Raw genomic sequence first — 24,209 nt, 5'->3', positions numbered from 1 at the left:
AAAAAAAAAAAGCCATGGCATACAGCTAGAAATTAACTTAAAATCATATTGTATGTGAAATGAAATAAAAACAGTGCGTTGCAACAATTTTCATTACCCTTGATCCTGAAACATACAACCGCAAACTGCAATGCATTTAAATTTGTGATATATCAATACAAAGGAGTGCCTAATTCTGAAGTGGAAGGAGAAAAATCTAAATCAAAATGTAAAAAAAAAAAGAAGAAGAAGAAGTGTGGCGTGGATTCAGCCCTCTTGCTGATACCCCTAAATAAAATTCAATGCATTCAGAAATAATCAAATGAATAAATCGCCACAGAGACACTTGCAATCTGAACCCAGTTTATCCCAATATGCGCTCCCAGCTTTGTTGACATTTCAGGAAGCATGAAGACCACGTTGTGTTTAGGTCTCGCAGGCCTATAAATCTCCGCTGAGGACTTTGATTATGCAGTGTCATTCTCAAAAGGTGTTTGGAGTTGCTTCGAGCCTCATTCTGATTAGTCCTTTGGAGGAAAGTTATTGTTCTGAATTTCAACGAGCCTGGAACCAAGCGGAGATGTGCGGAACAAGCAGGTATCTGCAAAGCCAAGGTTAGTTTTTCACTATACCTCGATTGGATCTATTTGACTTTGGTACGTTTTATACAAAGGTATTAAATATCAATATACGTTATTAGGTGGTGGAAGTGTTAACCAGTTAGGAGGGACGTTTTTCAACGGCAGACCTCTACCAGAATCCAAGAGAATTAAGGTAATTGAGCTGGCCTCAGAGGGATTCCGCCCAAGTGAAATATCCCGGATTCTCCAGGTGCGCACAATACAAAAAGCTCAGATAAACACATTTTTAAGGAAAATGCATAATTACAATGGGAACCAATATTCGTCCATGTGAGTGAAATGGATCTGTACTGGATGGTCCCTAACTTAGTGCGTCTTTCCAGGTGTCCAACGGGTGCGTCAGCAAGATCCTGTGCCGCTACAGGCGCACAGGGCTGGTGAAGCCTAAGTCCATAGGAGGGAGCCGCCCTCGGCTTCTCACCCCCAGCGTCATCTCCACAATCATCCAGTGCAAAAGGGAAAATCCAACTATTTTTGCTTGGGAAATACGAAAACGGCTTTCAAGAACACGTAAAACCGCAAAAATTCCTAGCGTAAGTAGATTAAAACATTGCTTCTGGATCTGATCATTAATCTGCAGTTTATAAAGCGTTTTGTCCGCTGTTTCCTGTAAGGTGTCATCCATAAATAGGATTCTAAGAAAAATCCACTTGGACCATGGAATAATGTGCATGGAGGTCAATGCTGCCATCAGGGCTGGACAGGGTAAGTTATCAAAAGGTTTCACTTTGATAAACAGTTTTATGCTGATAATGTTTTATTTAACAAATCATATTGGATTAAAGCCTTGCATTAAATATTTTTGGATAAACATAATCAATATTTCTATGTAGAAATTATGTAAGTTTAACAGCTAAAACACACACCTAAATAAATAAATCAAATTATCTATTTTTAAGATGTACTTCAAATAAGTTATTTTCTTACTAATTTTAAAGATAATTTTACTAAGTTGCACAAAACAGTTTTTTTCTATATTCAGTTGAGTATTGACACAACAAACATTTTAATATTTTATTAATTTAATAGAACTAAAAAAGTCTTCCAAACATTAAATAATAGCACGTATAATTTCTCAATCTTTCGTAGACTCATCTTCTGTAATTTATATTTAAAACAGGGTTTCTCTCAAGGAGGCCATTGTTTGACCTCTTGTTTTTGCTCTGTACATGCTCCCTCTGGGTTCAATTTTTAAGCATTGTATCACATTTCATTGTTACGCAGATGACACACGTGTTTACTACCAGTGAAATGTGATGCCAGGACTTCTTTGAAAAGGCTTTTGGAGTATTCACAAGATGTTAAGTTGTGGGTGTCACTAAATCAAATGAAATGAAAGCAACACAGAAGTCTTATATTTTGGAATCCTCAACACTTTAGCGGCAAACAATTGGTGTGAAAAAAGTACACCGCCACATTAAACATTCAGTTTAATGTGCTCACATGATATTGTCTAATATTTTATATCACTTGAAAATAAATTTGATTTAATTTTCGATAAACAGAAATATACCTTGTTTTACTCAATAAACAAAATATAACAAAAAAAAAATTGTATTCTGTGGAAAAGGGTGGACACCCTACCCTCAAAATCTAGTCTTACCCATTTTACTTGAAATGACTTCAGCAAGGTGTATCTTGTAGTCCTCTCCCAGTCTATGACCTCGGTCTGAGGAGTCCACATTTTCAGCTGTGAGATGTTTGAGGCGTTTCTGGCATGTCTTAAATCACCCCACACTTTTATTGAGATCAAGACCTCTAAAAACTAAATTAATAGACTAATAAAATTAACTAATAAATAACCTCCAAAATTCCTTTTATGGTGTTCATAAATCCGTTTGAAGTTTGAACCAGAGTGTCAAATGGATGTACGTTGTGCAGATTTTCTTTCTGTGGGTAAAGAAGCAAATGAAGAAGCAATGAGCTCTGATGACCAGAAATCTGAAGGAACACATCACAGGAACCGCACCACTTTCACCCCAGACCAGAGCAGAGCACTCGAGCAAGGTAATCATCCAGTTCATCATCCTGTGACAGTTCAGCGTGTTTACACTCAGGAAAATAAATGTTCATCTCTTCCGAACCAGAATTCTCCCAGAGCCAGTACACTGATCTACACACAAGAGAGAAACTGTCAGCTGAAATTAAACTTCCAGAAGACACAATCAAGGTACACTTTTGAATCACCAAATTAGTTTGTATAAACTCACATATTCAGCATTATCACTCGTGATGCCTCATTTCCTTCTTGTAGGTTTGGTTTTCAAACAGACGGGCTAAGTGGAGGAGGGAAATGAAACAGAGAAGTAGAACAAAGAGTAAGGATGTTAGATTTTGGCAAAAATATAATACAGCCACATATTTGGAAGAATATGTATGTAAGGATTACATTTGAAAAAAAAGAAAGTGTGCTAAAAAACATTATTCATTCATTTTTACAAAACACATCTCTCCCCTACAGCTTTAGACCTGCGACAGCAGAGAGGATGTATTCCTCCAAATCCAGCCCTCACACACAACTTTATATTGCAGGTAGTGTAACTTACTTTGTAGATTAAACTGTTAAATCTCTTTTAATTTCATCCTAGCTGTACAACTTCTAATATCTTTGTCCTTTTAATCTGTTTTAATTGATTGTGATGGCGAAAGCATTTATATCAGGTTCTGGTGTTAAAATGTTATGTTTTCATGACAATTATGACATTAAATGACTGATAAATAATGTCAAAACATTTTTTTTTCCCATGCGTGACACAGGTCCTGTACAATTCAAGAAAAATCAAGCAATTCTATAGAGGAAAACCAAAAAGTTGCATTAACCTGTTTGCACAAATATGCATACCCTTAAATACTTTAATGAAACACCCTTTTATTTGATTTTGCCATTCAGTTTTCTTGAGTTCAGATTTAACAAAAAATATCCTAAAATTATAGTTAATTTAATTACACTGAAATAAAGTTCAGCCGTTTGTGCGCAAGTGGTTGCACACAAACAAGGAATTTAAGTTTGGTTTCAGAGTCTCAATGTGCAAACAATTTAAATATAAATATATACAGTACTGTGCAAACGTTTCAGGCAGGTGTGAAAAAATGCTGTACACAAAGAATGCTTTGAAAAATTGAAGTGTTAATCATTTATTTTCATCAATCAACAAAATGCATCAAATGAGCAAAAGAAAAATCTAAATCAGAACAATATTTGGTGTGACCACCCTTTGCCTTTAAAACAGCATCAATTCTTCTAGGTACACTTGGAAACAGTTTTTGAAGGAAGTTGGCTGGTAGGTTGTTCCAAACATCTTGGAGAACTAACCACAGATCTTCCTCACATCCTTCTATCTCTTCATGTAATCCCAGACACACTTGATGATGTTGACATCAGGGCTCTGTGGTGGCCATACCATAACTTCCAGTAATTCTTGTTCTTCTTTATGCTGAAGATAGTTCTTAATGACTTTGGCTATATGTTTGGGTTCGTTCACTTAGCATTTTGCAAATTGATCAAAATAAACAATAATTTATTTGTCTTAAGGCATTCTTTGTTTACAGCAATTTTTCACATCTTCCTAAAACGTTTGCACAGTACTGTACATTTTTTAAGGGCAATTTGTATATACACATAGTATTACAAAAGAAGAATAAATGGTTCAGTTATTGTAAATATGCATAGTGTTTTCTGGGCAGTTTCTCGCTTGCATTCTTTAGATAAAAGGAAAAGACTGCAGAGAGGTTACAAAGTATCAAAATGATCTAATTGTAAAAAGCTATCAGTCAGGAGGAGGACATATAGATAGGATATGTCACATTATGTGGAAATTAGTGTTGAAATGATTCATCATAGTCCCACTTTTTTGTACAACCTATACCTGCATTTTAATAAGGGGTGCTGTACACTTTTTAAAATGCACTCATTCTTGATTTTAGGACATGGGTATATTAAGAATGAACTGTCAAAACACCACCTTACAACCCAGTGGCATCCGGAAACTACAAAATGGCTACTTCTCTCAAACAACAGCCGGTAAGATCACACCAAGATGTTTTAGCAGAGTTCAATTTTAATCTTCGTCTACAAAATACAGGAAACAGCAAATACAGAAAATAAAACAATCTGCAATATAATATTAATATCAGCAATGGATTGATAGATTATATAACGTTAAAGGTTTTATAGTGAAAACCTTTAGAGTGTAGAGCTACTGTCAGACTCCAAACTCAGTTTAAAAGTAAACAGTTACTTACATAGCATACATAAGCCTACCTACATCACATTCTTATATAATTTTCTAGGATTCTATGCAAGTGAGAACATTTAAAAAAAAAGTATTTGTATGCAATCATCCCAGTAATATAAAACCCATTCTCCTAGTACGCAGTTGCAGCTAAAATTCTTCACCCCACCCCCACATGAGTTGTGTTTGGTGAAATGTAAAGACTTTGACCTGTTTTCAAAAAACAAATCTCACAAGAACAATATAAAATATAAGATGGGGGCAAGGTGCGAGGCACAGCGGTAGAGCGGGCGACCCATAAAGGGATGCTGCAGTACTCAATGCAGCTGTCCTGGGTGTAAGTCCCAATCCCAGAGACCTGTGCTGCATGTCTTCTCACCTCCTGTCTGCTTATTTTAACAAAATAACAAAACATAAAGCCCACTACTGCCGCAAAAAAATCTCAACATACAAAGATACCAGTAATTTCTATAATAATAAACAAAACTTCACTTTAAATGTCTACTGTGTTCTTAAAATTATTCACCACCTGAATGACAAGCATCTTCTGTTCTTAGTAGAACAGCCTTTTGCTGTTACGACTTTCGTTTGAGTGCCATTCCTTAATTTTGAATTAAGAGTTCTAGTCAGACAACTATGATGACCACTCTAGTATTGTTCAGAACTTTATCTGAAACCAAGTGTTGGTGGAGTTTGAGTTATGCTTGACCTCTTGACCTTCACACCCAATCTTCTTGAGTAATCCATTAATTAAGAACACCCAAACAGTTTTAAAATCTTCCAACAAACCTAATATGCAGATCGAATTAAATCGTTTTTGGTGCAACTCTTGATTTCTCTGCCAGCTGAACATTATTATATTCTTGCTAAAGTTTAGTATATTACTTTAACGATATCATAAAATTTGTTTCAATAGTATAATACACATTTTAGTGCCCCCTTAAATAATTAAAGGTGAAAATAGCATTGAAGAGAGAAGTAGAAACAATTATTAATGGGCATAGATATAAACTACTTTGGGCTCTGAACATAAATGTACGGCTGACTACAAAAGCCACCTGAAATAAATTTCTCAATCTTTATTTTAGGTAAATTTGCTGGTGAAGTTATTTTAGCCTTTCTAGTTTGTGATGCTTCAAATGTTTGATGTACAAGTATTGAGGCTTCTGAAAGTCTGTTCTCCTTCAGTTCCTCAGCAGCTGTGTGACATGTTGCCACAGGCCGTGGACAGGACAGCACAGCATCTCAACAGAGATGCATTCACTTTCCCACCTGTTCAAGATAACACGTACCCAAGGAACACTTTCCAGCTGGCCTCTGAGAACATCAGAGCCCACAGCCCTGCCTCTCAGCAGTGGAACCAGCAGAGTGTGCCGTTTATGTGGAGTCAGTTTCAAACCAAGGAAAAGTTCCTGTACCCCCAGGATGTGCATCTTCCAGGTAGCATGGTTTGAAAATGATACTGGATTTTTAACTATACTGAGTTTAGCATGTAGTGTTAAAAAGGTAGTTCTCACAGCCAACTACTGCTTTGAGTGAATTCTTTACTGTAGAGACAATGTTCGGCCAGTAGAGGGAGACAAAAGACTGATGTTTCAACAAGTCCTTCATTGTTTCTGTAAAGTGGAATACAAGAAAATATATAGAAAAGATTTGTTACTTTGATTGCTGTTTGAGAAGATTAAACTAATGCAAGAAATCCTCTTATTAAAAAAAAGTAAACCCAGGATGTACTAAATAAAGTTGGAAAGATAAGATGGTTATAAACCCCTTTTTCTTTTGGAAGGATGTTTCACTAATGTTTTTCCAGGAAAAAAAACCCCAAGACTTTAATACCGAGCTCTGATAGAGCCAATAAACGCAGGCCTTGCTTGATGGGGAGTAGATTTTAGAGGGAACATGAAGTGCTAACAGAGAAAATGTAAAGATAAATTAGGAAATGGAGCATGACCTCAATCCAAAGTGCTTTCATGTTTTTTGTCAGTGATTTGGTTGGCTTGACGACTTGTCAACATAAATCAAAGCTCCACGGATCATTTGGAATCACCATAAAATGATATGGTTGCTATCTCTTTAATAGTCTGTGGGCTTTGCTGCTTTGCAAAAGTGCAGAAGGAGGTTAAGGCAGCCTTCCAAGATTTTTGTCCAGGGAAAGCCAGTGGGAGAAACTATAAAAGAGAAGCTTCAAAAACTCTAAACATGACCTGATATCTGCATTGCTTCGTATCGTTTTTTATTACTGCAGCAGGGCAAAGGCATTGCATTCCTTAATATCCCTTTACAACAGTGAAGAGACACTAAGACTCTGAGATCCTTGATAATTAGTCAGAAGGGAAAGAGCCGGGATTAGAAGGCAAACAGCTTGGTCAGCAGTGTGGAAATGGCCTACTAACAAAATGACCCTCATTGGAATATGACACCATGAAGGTGGATAAGTAAAGGATATCTCCACATGACACTGCTGAAGCTGTAATTTCTACAGACAATCACTTCTATGCTGCTGTTTAGTACAACTTTTGTATGGTCAATAGGATTAGGAACTACACTACAAACCTAATAACTGAGCATACCTAATTTTCAGTGTGCTTTTGAGTAAAAAAGAAAACAGACAAAAAAACCAAAGACATATCGCTCATGGCCAATTTAAACAAATTTAGGAGTGAATCCCATCTGTCCAAAATAATCCAAATAAAACACAACAAGCATGTGGCAAAAGTGGAGTAGAACCAATCCACAAGAGATCTGCAGCGGAACCAGGCTGAGTATTAGCGGCCATCAGCTGGGACTAAAACAGCACAAAAGCACTGGGCCAGGTGTACTTTCTATTGAAGTGTGTAGAGTTAAAGACAGTAATGCTTAAATCAATCAATCTATACAGGGAAGAGACAGACAAGTGCTGAGGCTTAAAGGATTTTTTTATATAGAAAAGGAAAGAATAGACAATTATTTGCAGCAAACGCTCTGTGAAGGTTTATGTTTAGGGAAGATGACACTGATGACATAACCAGCCAGGAGTACTTTTCTTGCAGTGAGCAAGCAGAATACACTTTCTATTTCCATAGGCAAGAAAACCTAAGATTATACATAATTATTGAATAACTCAGTCAATGACTATCCACAAAAGACAGAGAAAGGCAGAAGCTCTGAGCTAGGAGTACTTTCAATGGCAGTGGAGCTCAAGTCCAGTCTACGAGAGCTACCATCCTGCAACTTTTAAATGCATCTCTGGTCCAGCACACCTGAATCAAATGGCTAAATTCCCTCATCAGCATTCAGTCATTCAGCTCTGCAAAGGTCTGGTAACAAGCAGTTAATTGGATTCTGGTGTGTTGGAGAAGGGATGCATCTAAAAGTTGCAGGATAGTAGTTCTCAAGGACTGGACTGAGGTACCTCTGTTCTATGGTAAGGAAAAATAAAAAATACTTGAATATAATGACAGCAACAGCTCTGTCAATGACTTCAGCCTGGAAGAGACACAGCTAGATACACATATTCTGAACCTGGAGTTCCTTTTCTAAGGGGAAGGAAAAAACAGCAGTGTACACATTTTCTTTTTGCTTAGGTTTCTCTGGGCATGGCACCAAACAGAGTATGCTGGGCAGCTCCTCACATTTTGCCTTTTTACTTGGTTTATTGAACTTCATGCACTGAAAATATGCATTCTTAAAATCTGTCTTAATGTATCAAACCTTTATAGAGAGAGAAGATAAACCGTGCGTACCTAACCTGTTTCATTCAAATAAATTCACATTCCTCATGCCAATTCACAAATGAACAGATCATAAATAAAAGAAGAATATACATTACCAAAAAGCATTTCTGTGGTTGCCAACCACTGAGCAGATACAAGAAGGCAAAAAAGAAGCAACAGGTGTGACTAAAACTAATTAAATTTCTCTGCCTGAAGACAACGCCCATTGTTCTTGGCACTGCACTGCCCTCTTGTTGTGTAATGCAATGTAACTGACGTACACTGGCTTATCTGTACAAACCGACAGTACCTACATTATTAGTAGTGGCTAAAAATGGATAAATTAAGAATAAGAGAAAATAGCTAACTGTGGGAAACCTTTGCAAAAATACAGCAAAGTATTCGTATTGTTAGCACGTTAACGCTACATTTCAGAGGCATCTAATAGCGCCACACACCTGTCAAAGTAACTGTCAAATTACCCTGTTGACTGACACATTAGGTTGAAAAAGAAATAAAGTATCTTGTTGGAAACTGGAGTTAATTTGAAATAAGGACTGCATCCACTATAAACAAGAGGTTTCCAGCCTCAGCGTCTTTAAACCTTTCATTTTATAATGTGGTACATATTCATTTTAAGATTGCAACTGAATAATTTTCCGAGCACTGATAAATATTAAAGTCTGCTACTTTTACAAGTATTGACCTAAGAGTGTAACGCATACACACGATGGAGAAAGTAGATTTTTTTATTTCTGCTTTGAGTATTTTTAACAGATTGTTGATAATGGCAGACTCTAAATACCTGTTCCCTGTCTTTCACAGAAGAAACTCCATGAGTACCTTTTTAAACCTCCCTGTAATTGTTGGCGCAAATATTAAGCTGAAGTCTGGAGCACAAAGCATTTCTCATCTCATGTTGAGCAACCCCAAAGTTGGCTGAAAAGCTCATCCAGCGTGAACTCCACACCACTTAAGCCGACGATGTCCTCATTTGTCATCCGAACATTTCTAAGGATGTTATAATTTATCCCCTCGACTGGTTGTATTGATAACCCCTGCTGCTTCAGCCACTCAAGAATATTCATCATACACAAGGAGTTTGCTTCTCTCAGCGGCAGAAGGTCATGAGTGCCAAAAACAGAGCAAACAGAATTACATGAAAGAAAACATGCACAGCAAGAGAAATGATTCAATGTAAAATTGTTTATTAAAAATAGGAATACAAAGGATACAAAAATCAGAAAATTTCATGGATACAAAAGAAATAGCAGCTGCATTTTATAAGTATGCTATTCAAAAAATGTACAACCCAGATTTACATATTTACATTATGTTAGGCTATATTAAATAACAGTTGCAACACTTTCAGGGCATAGTCACAACAAAACTTCCATTAAACTAATAATCTTTGCCATGTGGTATTACCTGTCAGCCAAGGGATACATTTTCTGGATTTTCGATGACATTCCTTTTATTTGTGAAATATGCATGACTACTTTTGGGCTGCAATCATGTTGTAAATATTGTTGCTGCTTATTTATTCATGAAAACAGATTCATACTGTAGGCCGTAGATTTGTGATTGTTCTTTAGACTAGCAAAGGATCATCAAATAAACTTTGATTTCCTGAAAAAAACTAAAACGTTACAACACAAAGGAAAAAAACAAAGTCCTCAAATGTTTTTGTCTGTTTTAGCTAATGAGCTCATTTATAAATGAACTGAGATGAGATGGAAAGTGGCTCTCTGATGGATCAAAGTTGAAATTCAGAAATCATAGAGAGCACAAGCTTGAGATGGAATTACAACGGCACAGCTGCTGGTTTATCATTGTATGGTGATAAGGCTCCATATTATAGTTCTTTTAAACCATGTTTTAGCAGCTGATGAACCGTCTCTACCTTTTTGTAGAATCTGAGTGAACTTTACATTTGTTTTCTTCACATTTCACCAAGGTTCCCAATTTCTTTGAAACCATGTTTGTAATATAAACCCCAAAGTAAGCGTACCATCAAATTATAAACTCAATTATGACAATTTTCTTCCTCCCACTTAAAAAAAATAAATATAAATTACTACATCCTAATTTTTTTTTTTAAATATTCCACATAATCAGAAGTCCATAGAAGCCTATCTGACCGTACTTTGTGAACCAACAATAATCAAGATCTATAAGACCTATAAAACCTTACACCATGTCAGAAACAAAATAAATCTGCAGGTCTGTACACACAGTCACTTTTTATATTACAAACAAAACAATATTCTACTGACCACACACAGCCCACCAGGGGCCACAGTTCTCTCCAAGCTGGAGACCAAACAGCCATGTTATATTTGGCATGGCTCTTCTCTCTCTCATGCTACAAATATTAGCATAAGAACTGGAGCAGTTTGCTCAGGCCTACTTAAACCTTCTCTCTCGGGAGTAACTAACAGTTACAGCTAACTGGGGAAAAGGCAGTTCAGCTACTGCACACAATTAAAACTGCCAGGTTGGCCACGGCTGCTACTGTTTTGCATTCTACAAACTCATATCTACGATTTTTAGAACTAAAGCCCAATTGTTTTGTACCTCTGCTGGACTTCCAGGCAGACAGTTTTAGCTTTATAAACTGTCTGACGTACTTATTTTCTCATTGGGAGCCAAAGAGGAATTTTATGACATTTTTTATTTTTTAAGCTGTTTCCATAGTTTTATGGTTTATGCTTTTAACATTGAAACAACTAACAGCTGTAATATACATAAACTACCCAACAACCAGAGCTGATATACCTGTATTCTGGATTGAAGACCAGAAGTGCCATTATTAAATGAAAAAAAATATTTAACAATTAAATATTTATGCACGTGTTTAAAATAAACTATGATAAATACATTAAGACTTAATAAATGCAAGTTTTAATGTCTTTATTATAATTTATTTTAAACAGTACATCATACAGTATACTTTTATTTCAGTATGTAACTATTTCAGTTTTCCTGTGTTACAATCCTCATAAAACAATTCTAAATGATTACTATGGCTTGTCAACATAGACCCAAACATCTGATTGGTTGACCTGTTCAGCAGTTTAACTGCAAGACCCGTTTTCGCAACTGACTTTGACGGGTAAAGGAAATAGATCAAATAAATTTTTGATGATGTGCAAAACAAGAAACCAAAACAATTAAATACTGAAACATTTACATTTGTATTCCTATCATATGATACACTGAAATTATCCTTATTTTTATATATATTTTATAAATGACTTAAACATTTAAACTACTGATCTATTTATTTATTTATGATATGTATTTCCAGTTTGATTTAAATGATCACCTATTGATTTAACAAAGAGAGAGAGAGAGAGAGGATTAAATCTGTCACATATTTGAATATCTATTTGCTGGAAAGTGGTATTTTGGACCCCAATACTGTTTCATATTTCCCATACCACATCTTTTTTTTTTTTTTTAAATAAAAAAGCACAATTTGTAGCCCAGCTAAACAAATTGAAAAAAAATCCAGACAAAGAGGGCTACTTTAACTGGTAGCCGCCAAATAAACCAGATTCAAGTATATTCCAGGAGATACGCTCAGATTTAACTTGCCTTTTGTGTTGTTTTTGATTGCATGGCTTCAGTAAGTCTGCCATCAATGTACCAAATGAAAGCAGATCTTCTAGATTTTTAAGGCAGTAACATTCCATCATTCAAATCCAAGCTCCAACAAAATGGCAACTCTCCCAAATTTGGTTTTCCTCATTGCTTACTTCAGGTGGAAAGGCCTTGCAATGCTTTTTGGCCCTGAATGCCCCTTCATATACTGTCCACAATAGGACTGATCCCATACTAAGCCATCAGTTCCTCTCCAAACTGGGATAAAGTTTAAACACTTTGTAAATCCACTCTGAGTAGAAGGCAACATTAACAAATAGGGCAGGCTGCGAGGAGGCACATTTTGTCCTTTGGATGCTCACACCAATGATAACTTTTCGCTCATGTTCCTGGCAAACCAGCGGACCACCATAATCCCTCTGAAAGTAAATGATGTAGACACAAACAGCAAATCAACAATTATCTTCTACAATATATTATGCCTCAGATGTGTAATACTCTTTTATATACATCACATTAAATCTCAATAAAAAAACATTGACGTTTGTAGTGTAACAAATAAAAGTAAGAAACCGCACAGATTTGATGATTTGAACCGCATTTATATAAGTAAACTGTTTCAGTCACACAAAGCAGACACTCACATCACATACACCTTCACCTATCTTGCCTCCGGCACATATTCTGCTCTCCTTGGTGTCCCCTTTGATTTTTGAGCACATGTCATTGTCGACCATGGGCATTGTCACAGAGTTCAGAGCTTCATCAAGTCCTGTATCTGAAGAGGGTGACAACAAAAATTAATGATTAAATACTGTAGGGTACAAATCTTTGAGCTTTAATAGCCTTAAACACTAAAAGCATCTTTAATGTGAAGGAAGGCAGTACTTTTTGTTTCCCCCCATCCGTACATGGTGCAGTTGGTGCCTTCAGTGATGTGACACTCTTTTACCGGGAGATGAATCGTAGACGCACCCTCTGACACAGGGGCAGGACTGAAACAAACAATGATAATTCAGACCCAAACAATTTGATGATCAATATATACAGTGCTGTGAAATAACATCAGACAATGATATCCTGATTGAATGCAAAATACAGCTTTCAAATGATGGTTTCTTTTATTAAGGGAAAAACGCTCTCCAAACCAACCTGGCCCTATGTAAAAAAGTAAATGCCCCTTAAAGCTACGAACTGGTTGTGCCATTCTTTGGCAACAACAAATGCCTTCAAGTACTTCTGATAAATGGCAATGAGTTGCAGAAGAGTTGCAGAAACAATTTTACAACTCTTTGTTTCAGAATGGTTTTCATCCAGCCACATTCAAACATTTAAATGTGGATTTGCTGATGTGCAGGACTTGAGGTCAAACTGATGGCTGGACATTCTCTTACAGGATTTTCTGGTACAGTCCATAACAGAAAGTTGTTTAGATTGTGATGCAGCAAAGCAGCCCCAGCCCATCACACCACCAACATGTTTAACTCTCTTTTTCTGAAATTCCAGTTTTAACAGGATACAACCTTTCCAGAAAAATTACACTTTTGTTTTGTCAATCCACAGAATATTTTCCCCAACAGCCTTACAGATAATTTTTTTTATTCATTTTTGGGGGGGGGGGGGGTTAGAATTTGAACTGGGGCCCATGTTTGTTTTGGTCAGCAGTGGTTTTCCTCTTGGAGCATTCCCATGGATGTCATTTTTGCCCAGCCACTTTTTATTTGTCGAAGCACGAACATTGACTTTTACTGAGGCAAGTTAGGCCTGCAGTGCTTTAGATGTTGTTCAGGGTTGTTTTGTGACTGAAGTAATTTTGGTAAGGCCGACCACTCCTGGGAGGGTTCACTACTGTCCCAGTTTTTTTTTTTTCTGTTTTTGGATAATGGCTCTCACCATGGATACCTAAAGTCTCAAAACCTTAAAAAGGGCTTTAAAACCCAAAATCAAAGTTAATTTGTGATATAACAAGAGGGACTATTCACACAGGGCCAGGTTTCTTTGTAAAGCAATAAATTAATTGAGATCTAAAACATAAAAGAAAAACCAAAAAACTTCCCCAAAATAAGACAGACATTTTTTTGAAACTGAGCAGTTTACATAGATTAATGGAAACATCTTCACCAGCTGGGTACTTACACCTCTAGTTTCAACATAACTAGATTGGATCCCTCCGGGCCACAGATCAGACGAGAGATCCGCAATCTAGGACGCCTCGAAGATTCGTTAAGGTGACGCAGACCGACTTGGACACTGTAATCCTTAAGAGCAGGAACACTGACAAAGAGATGCAGAGACAAGGCATGTCACACAGATAAAACAAGTACATGCTTGAGTAAATTGTTTACGCAAAGTACGAGAAAGTGGATCAGTACCAGGATGTGAAGCACTGCTGGTCGGTTAAAACCCAGTCCTCTCTGATCAGTGAGCCACCACACAAATGAACCTTCCTAAGAAAATTTATATTAATAATTTAGGGCTCGGCAAAGCTTTGCAAAACTAGAGAATTGGGGATTCCTACAAAAGAATAAAAAGCGGACGTACTCTCTTTGGATGCTTACAACCCAGCTGCCGTCAGTTCCTCGTACTTCATGTCCTCCGACTATTCTGGTATTTATATGCACAAAGCATGATATCTTGGGCCTAGTTAGATCTGTAAATGGAGATATTTTGACAATGTTTATTATAGCTTCGAAAGGTCAACCATAAAATATGATTTGCCTAGCCAGGTAAATTAATACAGAAGGATCTGACATAAAGAATTACAAGGATAAGGGAGGAGATCAGAGATAGGATGACAAGGAGGAGGACCAGACTAGTGAGAGCAGATGAGTAAAATGGATACTTACTATTTGGTTGAGGAGCCACTGTTACCGATCCACCTAATATAAAGAAAAGCACAATAGTAAAAACAGACCCCACAGCAGCACGGAACAGCATAAGAAAACGACAGACTTTATAAAGACTTATCGCCATGTCTGAATCATTGTCAGAGGCTTTGACAGCAAACACTGCAGATAAATTTGTTCAAGACCTAAAAACCTCACGGAAGACATGTTTCACATTATGGAAATCATTATGCAGCCATTCATAAAAGGCTCTTCAGTGCACCAAGATTAAAACCAGCCACAGAAAATGTTTGGGTCCAGGAACCAGTGTTTTTTTTTTTTTTTTTTTATAAAAGACTGGCAGTATGTTCTGCCATCTGTTAGCTGTTTGGGCAATGTGTATTTTCTGCCAAACTAAACCACAGCTTGAGGATCTCATAAGACACCAGACAAGATGTGGAAGGAAACTGCTATTATTGTGCTTTGTTGTGGTTAGAAAAGTTTGTGAAGCTAAATTATATCATTTATTGCACCACACGTCAACACCAGCGCAATCTTTCAGTCAGTGCTGTTACAACAGCCTGCAATACTGATTTAAACTTGAACTTTAACTGTGAAGAAAACCTCTTATGTTTGATAATATTCCTCCTTTCAGGGCCAGTTACGTTTTGATAGCTGAATGAAACTTCTGACGTGCTTCTGAAAAACTATTTGACAGTAAACAGGTGGTTAGCTTAGCACAGCACAAAAACAGAAAAGAAAAGAAACATTTTCTCTCTGGATACAAGTTATCTTTCCAAATAAATGTAAATCATGATAATTATCAAAGTCAATAATTTTGACTTGTTTCCCAAAGACTATTTTATGCATGTAGTGTTGGACGGTTTAGTTTAGCATAAAAATAAAAAAGCTAGTTTGACGATGTCTCCAACAAAAAATTTTATGTCTCAACATCTGTTAAACATATTGCCTATTGATGAAGATTCACTGATGTGACTTGCTACCCACAATTGCACTAATATCATCCATACTGTTGGAGGTGCAATCAAGCAAAGGACATAACATGTCTGGAAAAAAGCTCTAAATGACATGGAATAAACAGGACATAAAAGCTGCATCAATGGAAAAATGTTGCAGTGCACCTGCATGCAAGAATCACAAACTAATGTACCCAAATGTTGAATCTTGCCCTCCTTTAGTTATTTGTGCTTCGTTACATAGCATGCTGTTCTATATTCTATAAAATATTCTATTTGTATGTGTGGTACCTGGTGAGAAAAAGACAGCAAAATGCATATCTTGAAACATTAAGAACACACATAGACAGGATGACAGAGCCAGGGGTGGGAAACACTCTGTCACTAGCAAAAAACTTTCACAATATATACTCCCAACGCTTGTAAATCTGGCATACTATTATTGCTAAAATTTAAGCTTCTGACTTATTTCTAAAAGATATTTGTTTCTTAAAGAGCTGGTTAACTAGGCTTAGCACAAATGTTTCCCCTGTCTTTAACAACAAATTATGTCACCACCATCAGTAAAGCTTGATAATAATAGTAATTGTCAGTGGTGGTAAATTCACTTTCTGACTTGTTTTTGTGGGTTTTACATCTGCTTCAGTTTTAAGCTTGTTGCAAGTTTAAGGAATACCTGGAAACAGGTGCATCAATTGTTCCTCTTCAAGTTTGTGAAAACAGAAGCATCCTGGCTCTGTACTTTCTGAAATTTTGCTTCATATGTGAAACTACTTCATTCACTCACATTGCTTCAGCTTGCAGTAGTCCCAGACTAAGCGGTTATTTGGACTTGTGTAACACCAGGGGCCATGTTTGTCTCGGTCTGGATTCCGGCAGTGGTTCCTCTCCAGCCCTACGTGGGATATTGTAGAGTGAGAATCCCCACTGTAAGACATACAAATACAGGTTCTCATATTGCATTTGCATTTGTGTATCAGAGCTAGCAGCAGGTCAATTCTCATGAAGATTAATACACACCCTCTCCCTCTAAAAATAACCAAGTATGTGTATACTGCACGCACTGTGTCACGCACATACAGTAGATTCACACTGTAAGAAATCCCATTATGCCTGGAAAGTTTGACTCTGGGTTTCTTATAGTGCAATGAATCCTATGCCTAAGCTGCACAGAGCACATAGAAGGAAACAGAGTTTTCTGAAGGGTGCTCAAGGGAGTATGAAAGTATGCAGTCTAAGCATTCAGCAGGGCTCAGACCAACAGGAGCCACATCCTCCATGGAACGATTTGGTTGTGCTCGTGGTAGGAATTCACATCTAATCATGTGTCTTTTTGCCACTTGGCTGTACAAGAATTAAATGTAATCTTCTCAGATAACCAAAATATCCTCAAAAAGTAATTACGAGGCAGGGATTTGGACACAGGCACAAAAGTAATGCCAAGCGAAGGGCAACAATTTGTCAGGGGGTGAAGATAATTCCATTTCCCAGGAGAATGTTAAACAAGCTGTAGCTCTCAGCAGTTTTCCCTAGGATGACCCTTAACTTTGAGCGGTGTAGACTTGCTGGCTGCAGTCTATGCGAGGGAGCTGATTGGCTTTGATCTGTTCTCCTCAGAAAGCACTTCCTGGGGTCAGGGGTCGGTTCTGGAACATGTCCATCTGTCTGTGCCATTCTGGCTTTTAAAATTCTTGTAAATTAAGTAAATCCAACAGCCTGGCTTTAGCATAAAGCAACAGGCCCTAAAATAAGCAACGTCTTAGTGAGGGTGGGTCACTCAGGGAGCACCCTGGGGTTTCCTCTCATCAGCTGGATGAATAATAATTAGACCTGGTACTGACCCCCAAGGAACCCCTGATTTCCTTTCACTGTTTGTTTTCACTGCTTAGCTTCATTAATATTGAAGACACTTTCACAAAGCGATGGGAATGTAACTGTAAACACTTGTCCACTGAAAAACGTCTGTATCACATGATATAAATTTCAAGGTCTTTTTACTTTGTTACCTGTTTATATGAGGTGACCAGTCTGCACACGGAATTCCTGATCGAGTTGTCGATAAGGTGCCCCGGTACATCTCTCCATTGTCTTCGTAACACTCTGGGGAGGAGCAGGTTTGAGTTATTTTGCGAAATCTCAATAAAGTTCCACTAGAGTGCCAAACATAACTGAGTCTTGCAGTTTCGAAAACACCTGAATTTCGACGGAGCCTAGAAGCACACATACAAAGAAAAACAAAAACATGTTCCCCTTCGCGGTTTGGACCAGTTCAGTGTTGACGACAGCCTGTGTAACTAGGGCTTCTCACATATAACAGAAGATTTAAACTTCAATTAAACTATGTCTGTTCTAAAACAAGAGGGTCTGTAGTAAATGCAATGTGTGGTCTTCTGAAATGCAGAGCAGGGGAACATGGGAAACGACAGCAAGCACTGTTGCCAAAGTCTGGTGTTTTTGCTCTTGTGCGAAATGGAATTCATAGGGCAGTGTGCTGCCAAGGGGCTCAGTCCTGTGAGAGTGATATAGAAAATGTCTGGGTAATTTAGCAAAAACATGACATGTGACTTTAAGCATCTGCAGTTTGGTATTTGAATTATGTTCTTTAGTTTAAAAAAATTGCATTTTCTTTACAAATTACAAGACTATTGCCATTTGTTGCTTCTGATGTTCATGAACAAAAATTTAAAAACATGTTTCTTATTTGAATAGATCATTGCTACAACCAGCTCAGCTAAACAGGACAGAGGGGGAAACAGCTCTATGTAAACTTAAACTTCACATTCCCACAGCTAACTCCCTTCCCTTGTTTTAAAAATACAAAGATCGGAATATAATAATGACTTACTTTAGATTCTAGGTACCATACTAAAAGACTATTTGCGGTTGAGTGATGGCTGGAAGAGAAAGTGCTTAATAGTTGCTTCTTAAAAACATTCTAATTTTGAATGTAGCTTAGAAAATGGACAATAAAAAAAGTCTATAATCTGAAACTTCCCCTACTTCCAAGGTGCATGAAGATGAAAAACGACACTTGAAATACTGAGAAATCAAGACCAACAGACCGGTTTCATGGCTCTGATGGAAGTGTCTGTCTATAAGCTAGTTAACAGAGATAATGAAAGGAAATGCAATTGCCTTTTGCCAGCCACATATATGTAGAATTTGGTCCTTTTCATTTCACAAATAAAAAACAAAGTACTACTGTTTTGTTTTAACAATTTCTTTTATTTGTGCTTTTTACAACTTTTCAGAGGAAAACAAGAAAAAGGCCATATGCTATTTAAATAATAAAAATGAATTGACCTTGTATTTAAAGTAGAAGGAAATAAAATGTGTATTTAAAATGTAAAAGCAATTTACCTATTTTTGCCATGGCTTCTGCATCACATCTGGAGATATGGGTGCATTTGGCAATCCTCTGATTAGGGTCTGTCGTGAAGCACCATGGGTAATCTGCTCCATCAGGGTTGCGGCAGTAATTTTCCCGGAGGTCTCTGTAACAAACACATTGGCTACAATTTAAATGATGATGCTGATGACTGTAATGTTTACAGCTAAGTTATTTGATTTAATCAGTTCTCTTTTTCTTCCCATCACTCACTTGCATTTAAAGTTTATAGGAAGAAAAGAGTGGTTGTGGGGGAACTGGGAGTCCCACCGCTGACATGTCACCCCCTCTGGAGTGATATTCATCGTGCCTCTGTAATTTTTGCCGTCCCCCTGGATGCAGGACAGTGTTGTGTTGACATCAGTGTCCTCACTGGGCTCTGAGTCTGCAAGAGAAAAATGTTGCTGGGACTTTAGCCATGAGAAAGAAGGGAAAGTCACTAGATGAATTCTAACAGAAGAATGAGGGAGGAAGTGAAGAAGGGAGATGGGATGGTAATCATCAAAAGAATGTGTCATTTGTAACCTGGAGACAGATGAACAAAAACAGTAGCACTCCCTCTATGCTGCTTTTGGCATAGGAAACTCTCATAACAGTGGTGCCACACATTCTTGCACACAGGGATTTCCACAAGCATTAATTATTCAATTTGCTTAAAACAGCTCTGTTACTATTGTAAAAATCCATGTAATCTGATAATAATAATACCTTCTAATTCTGCAAAAAAATATGTGTCTTAGGCAAAGCATATGCCATCAGCCGGACCTTCCAAAAGTATTCATGTAACTTAAACCTTAATCGATGTTGAAAGATACTGTGCCTCCAATTTGAGTTTGAGCTATTTTGCAAAAGAAGAATGGGCAAAATCTTTAGTCTCTCCATGTGCAAAGTGGGCAGAAACACCCCCCAAAAGATTGCAGCTGGAAATGCAGGGAAATGTGGTTCTACAAAGTATTAATCCATAGAGGCTGAAGAAAAAATGTCACACTTGTCAGATTGTTAAAATATTTGAAAACCATCTCTGACCCTGAAATTTTGTGCTGCTTTATGTGGATATATTACATAAAATCTTAATAAATTGCATTCAAGTTTGTTTTTGTAATTTGAAAAAATGTGAAGTAGTTCACAGGGCACAAAATCTTTTGCACTGTTACCAGTCAGCTTTGGGCCACTTCAACCATCAACAAACTATTTCAAACATTTTCAGATGGAATTTAGCTTTTAGCAGTGCAGGGGTATCTGTGCACAGAGAGCACCTTCTCCCCTCTGGATCCCTGTCCTTGTTTCTTTAGCCTTTGACAGATGAGATGAGGGAAGATGGAGGAGGAATGGGAATGTTTTGAGGCAGAAACGAAAAGGCGGTTGGAAGAGAAGGATTCTTTGGATTGATGTAACGCATGCCAGTGTCTGTGTGCTCCACACAGTACAGGTCAGTGGTTTTTATCTTTCTGAGGCAAGGCATTGTGGGATGAACACATCTGGACAATTGGAGAACCTCCACCCTCGCTGTAAATCATAAGTTGTAATGTAAAGTGAATGTGTGTTTGTATTTGACGGACAGAGAAAGACAGACGTGTGTGTGTGAGGATGCGCACATCGGAACATTTCTAAGATTTTTGACTGAAAAAAGAAAGAATTTGCAAAAAACATTAACTTCTTTAGATCTTCAATGTTTATATATTTATTCCGTTCCTCTATTACTTCTGAACATCAAATGCCATCAAAAGGTACAAATCTAACACAGAAAGCCAAATGTAATCTGAGTCAAGTGAAGTTATATTATTCACCTCTACCCTAATAATTTATGATGGGTGTGTGACAACTGTGGGTCTGTAGGGTTTCTCCTAAAATATTTCCATTTACTTTTGATGAAATACAATTTTCTAACAGATCTAGTCTCAATTTGTGCTGCAATTATAGAAGACAGAGCCCTGCCTGAGATGTCAGAAAGTCTAAATTCTCCCACTGCTGTTAAGTTAGGCTGAAGCCTAGTGTCTGTGAGGGCCATAGCATATGATTCACATCATTTTCATGTTCATCACACCACTCACTGACCCCCTGAGCCCCAGGAGGAAGCATCTGCAATCGCTTTCCTCCTTTCACATTAGATTGTCTCTATATGTTGTGATTCGAACCCAACGTTCATGCCACTATAACAACTTCTGTGGCCTTCAGAGCCCTCACTGCCTTGCAAACGTCTTCATGTCTGTCAAACCTTTTAACATTTTGTCACATTACAACCACTAACTTCAATGTATTTGGGGGGATTTTAGATGATAGACCAACACAAAGTAGTGCACAATTATGAAGTGAAAAGAAAGCGATACATGGTTCAGTCTGCCTGAGTCAATACTTTGTAGAAACACCTTCTGTTGCAACTACAGTTACAAGTATTTTGCAATATCTCTGTAAGCTTTGGACAGAAAAGCTTAAAGCTCCATCTTTCCATCTGTCAAGTCTAACTAACGCCCTTGTGTTTGCTGAAGAAAAGCATCCCCACAGCATGCTGCTGTCACTACCATGTTTCACCATGGCTATGGTGTGTTCTGGGTGTTAATTTGTCACCACAAACAGCGCTGTGTATGTAGGCCAAAAAATTCACTTTTGGTCCCATCTGACCAGGGCACCTTCTACCACATGTCATGCCATGAGTCCTTAATGGCTTGTGACAAACTGCAAACAGGACCTGTTATGGCTTTCTCTCAACAGTGGCTTTTTTTCCTGCCATTTATTCATAATGGCCACATTTGTAGGTTGTATAGCCCTCAACCCTAACCTAACTCGACTTTAAACTTATCCATAACTTTATCTCTAACCTGTCTGTGGTGCCCCTTGGTCTTCATTAGGCTGTTTGTTCATTAAACTTCTGAGGCCTTCACTAATTAGGGGAATTCTGGAGGCAGTTGGTTGCGCTGGATTTTATCTAGGGGTATTAGACACCATTTAAGCATTACTTGTGTTGGTCTATCACATAAAATCCCAACAGAATGTTTTCACATTTGGGTTTGTAAGGTGGCAAACTATGAGAAAGTTCAAGGGGTATTTACAGCTTTAGAAGACACTGAATGTGAAGCATGTTAGTATAGTGGCTTTTATTGTTACCCTCCAATTTTCAAGCTCTTTATTCAGGCAGCTGACCCCAGTTACGAACTACTTATTTGCTGTTCCTTGTTGAGGAAGAAGGATGTGAAGTCAAACACCACATTAAACAGCAACTTGCACGACTCCCCATTGTGGAACTGTATTCTCAGACAACCACCAAAACCACCAAAGTCTTGTATGCAATAACTTCAATGATAAAACCTGCTGGTGATACAAAACCAAACAAAATGGCCCTCATGGCTATGTCTACTTCTAAGTCCTTTAACAGATTCCCAATTGTGTGACACATACTGTTTGAAGGTTAGGAGGATGAAAGATGTTGAAAAAGATTGCCAACAAAGTCATAAATCACAGCAAAAACAATCATTTGAGCTTTTCTAAGTTTCTTTGAAGACTTTACTCAACATAACTCCCAGTTGAGGATATAAAATACCCTTACCACACACAGTGATGCTGCAGTACTCCCACGGAGTTCTGGGATCCATGGTGTAGCACCAGGGCCGCAGACGATTATTGGGGTTACGACAATAGTTGTCCCTTAAGTCTTTATTTCGATACCTGTAGGAACAAAGTGAAAACCGGGACAAAAGGAAGTGGGGTGGGAAGTAAGTCATAACAACTGGTGAGGTCTACCTCTCTTGAGCATTAGCGTCTTTATTCAAGAATCTGTCATGGGTGTGTGCTGGTGTCTGTGAGAACGATCAACGTTGTGGTTTTCAACTTACTTTTTGGGCTGAAACTGGTGTGCATGAGGCCATTTTGAGTCCCACCTCTGGCACTCCTTGCCACTTTCTGTTTGGTCCACTTTGCCCCGATAATCCTCTCCATTACACCTCATACAAACGTCTGCCAACAAAGAAACAACAATTATCAAAACATTGTTTCCCCTTTTCAGGAATCCAAACAAAACCTATGACTTAGAGAAACTAATACACCACACAAACATTAATTAAACTCTTGAGCGCCTCTCCATTTTGGCTTTATTTAATCTGAAACATTTTGTCCACAGATGATATTTCGTCTTACCCTGTGAACACTGTGGTATGCCACACTCCTCAGATCGTACATTGGGGTCTGTGGTGTAACACCACGGACCACCAGGATCGTTGTTGGGATTCCGGCAGAAGTTTTCCCTCAAGTCTTGCATTCGGTACCTGTCTGGGTTAAACCTAACGGGGAACAGACAGACATTGCTGAAGGTGTTAACTGATACTATAAGCTGTATAAATACATTTGCAGGAGTGCTTGCACACTTGGCTGTAGCAGCCATGTTTTTAGTATCACATCGCCTGCCACTGCAGTCCACAACAATCCAAATAAATTCTTAGTGAAACTTAATTATGTTATATGCATAACTCTGAAATTTAAGCACCTGCACTCAGAGTAGGTTACACTTCTTTACATTCTGACTTGATCTCTCATAGCAATCAAATGCAAACCAAGTCATCAATACCTCTAGCACCTTTTGCATAATCACATTACTAATGCCATTTTCAGACTCTGTGAAGTGTGAAACAGCTTGAATGTCACAGTACGGCAACCACCAGCAGAGCAGAATTCCGCTACGGGGCAGCGGAAGCAGCCTGAGCAGCTCCTTTGCTGGTTACCTTTGAGTGCATTTAAAGCTAATTCTTCTCTGTCAACTGTTACACCACATTAGTGTCAAGGAAAGTGTTAGAAATAAAACGAAGCATCTCAAGCAAATGTGGTTTAACAAAGAAGGGGTGATTAGGAATCCCCCAAGCTAAATGGACACTGTGTGAAATT

At 37.8% G+C, this 24,209-nt stretch overlaps 2 protein-coding genes across 3 annotated transcripts in view; one reads left to right on the top strand and one right to left on the bottom strand.

The window, feature by feature from the left end:
• The first annotated feature begins 559 nt into the window (after positions 1–559).
• Positions 560–10,624, top strand: LOC124882625 (paired box protein Pax-4-like). The gene is made up of 11 exons (XM_047389061.1): positions 560–593; positions 680–810; positions 944–1,153; positions 1,235–1,325; positions 2,502–2,627; positions 2,708–2,790; positions 2,875–2,938; positions 3,082–3,152; positions 4,545–4,641; positions 6,041–6,292; positions 9,370–10,624. The coding sequence occupies exons 1-11, from the start codon at positions 560–562 to the stop codon at positions 9,381–9,383; spliced, it is 1,173 nt and encodes a 390-aa protein (XP_047245017.1). The 3' UTR covers positions 9,384–10,624.
• Positions 9,736–24,209, bottom strand: part of hgfa (hepatocyte growth factor a) — a 26,833-nt gene continuing 12,359 nt past the window's right edge. The window contains exons 5-18 of one of the 2 annotated variants that reach the window (XM_047389207.1): positions 23,469–23,611; positions 23,168–23,288; positions 22,882–23,000; positions 19,554–19,725; positions 19,313–19,464; positions 17,959–18,052; positions 16,740–16,879; positions 14,997–15,029; positions 14,692–14,800; positions 14,523–14,597; positions 14,287–14,424; positions 13,039–13,145; positions 12,795–12,928; positions 9,736–12,569 (exon numbers count right to left, since the gene is read on the bottom strand). In XM_047389207.1, the coding sequence (XP_047245163.1) occupies positions 12,393–12,569; positions 12,795–12,928; positions 13,039–13,145; positions 14,287–14,424; positions 14,523–14,597; positions 14,692–14,800; positions 14,997–15,029; positions 16,740–16,879; positions 17,959–18,052; positions 19,313–19,464; positions 19,554–19,725; positions 22,882–23,000; positions 23,168–23,288; positions 23,469–23,611 (1,714 nt within the window). In that variant the 3' untranslated portion in view covers positions 9,736–12,392. The remainder of the gene's footprint in view (positions 12,570–12,794; positions 12,929–13,038; positions 13,146–14,286; positions 14,425–14,522; positions 14,598–14,691; positions 14,801–14,996; positions 15,030–16,739; positions 16,880–17,958; positions 18,053–19,312; positions 19,465–19,553; positions 19,726–22,881; positions 23,001–23,167; positions 23,289–23,468; positions 23,612–24,209) is intronic. The other variant, XM_047389208.1, reaches the window with a different exon arrangement.

Source organism: Girardinichthys multiradiatus, chromosome 17 (genome assembly GCF_021462225.1).
Source record: "Girardinichthys multiradiatus isolate DD_20200921_A chromosome 17, DD_fGirMul_XY1, whole genome shotgun sequence".
NCBI lineage: Eukaryota > Metazoa > Chordata > Actinopteri > Cyprinodontiformes > Goodeidae > Girardinichthys > Girardinichthys multiradiatus.
Note: the sequence above shows the minus strand (reverse complement) of the source record. Positions and strands in the feature narration are given on the sequence as shown.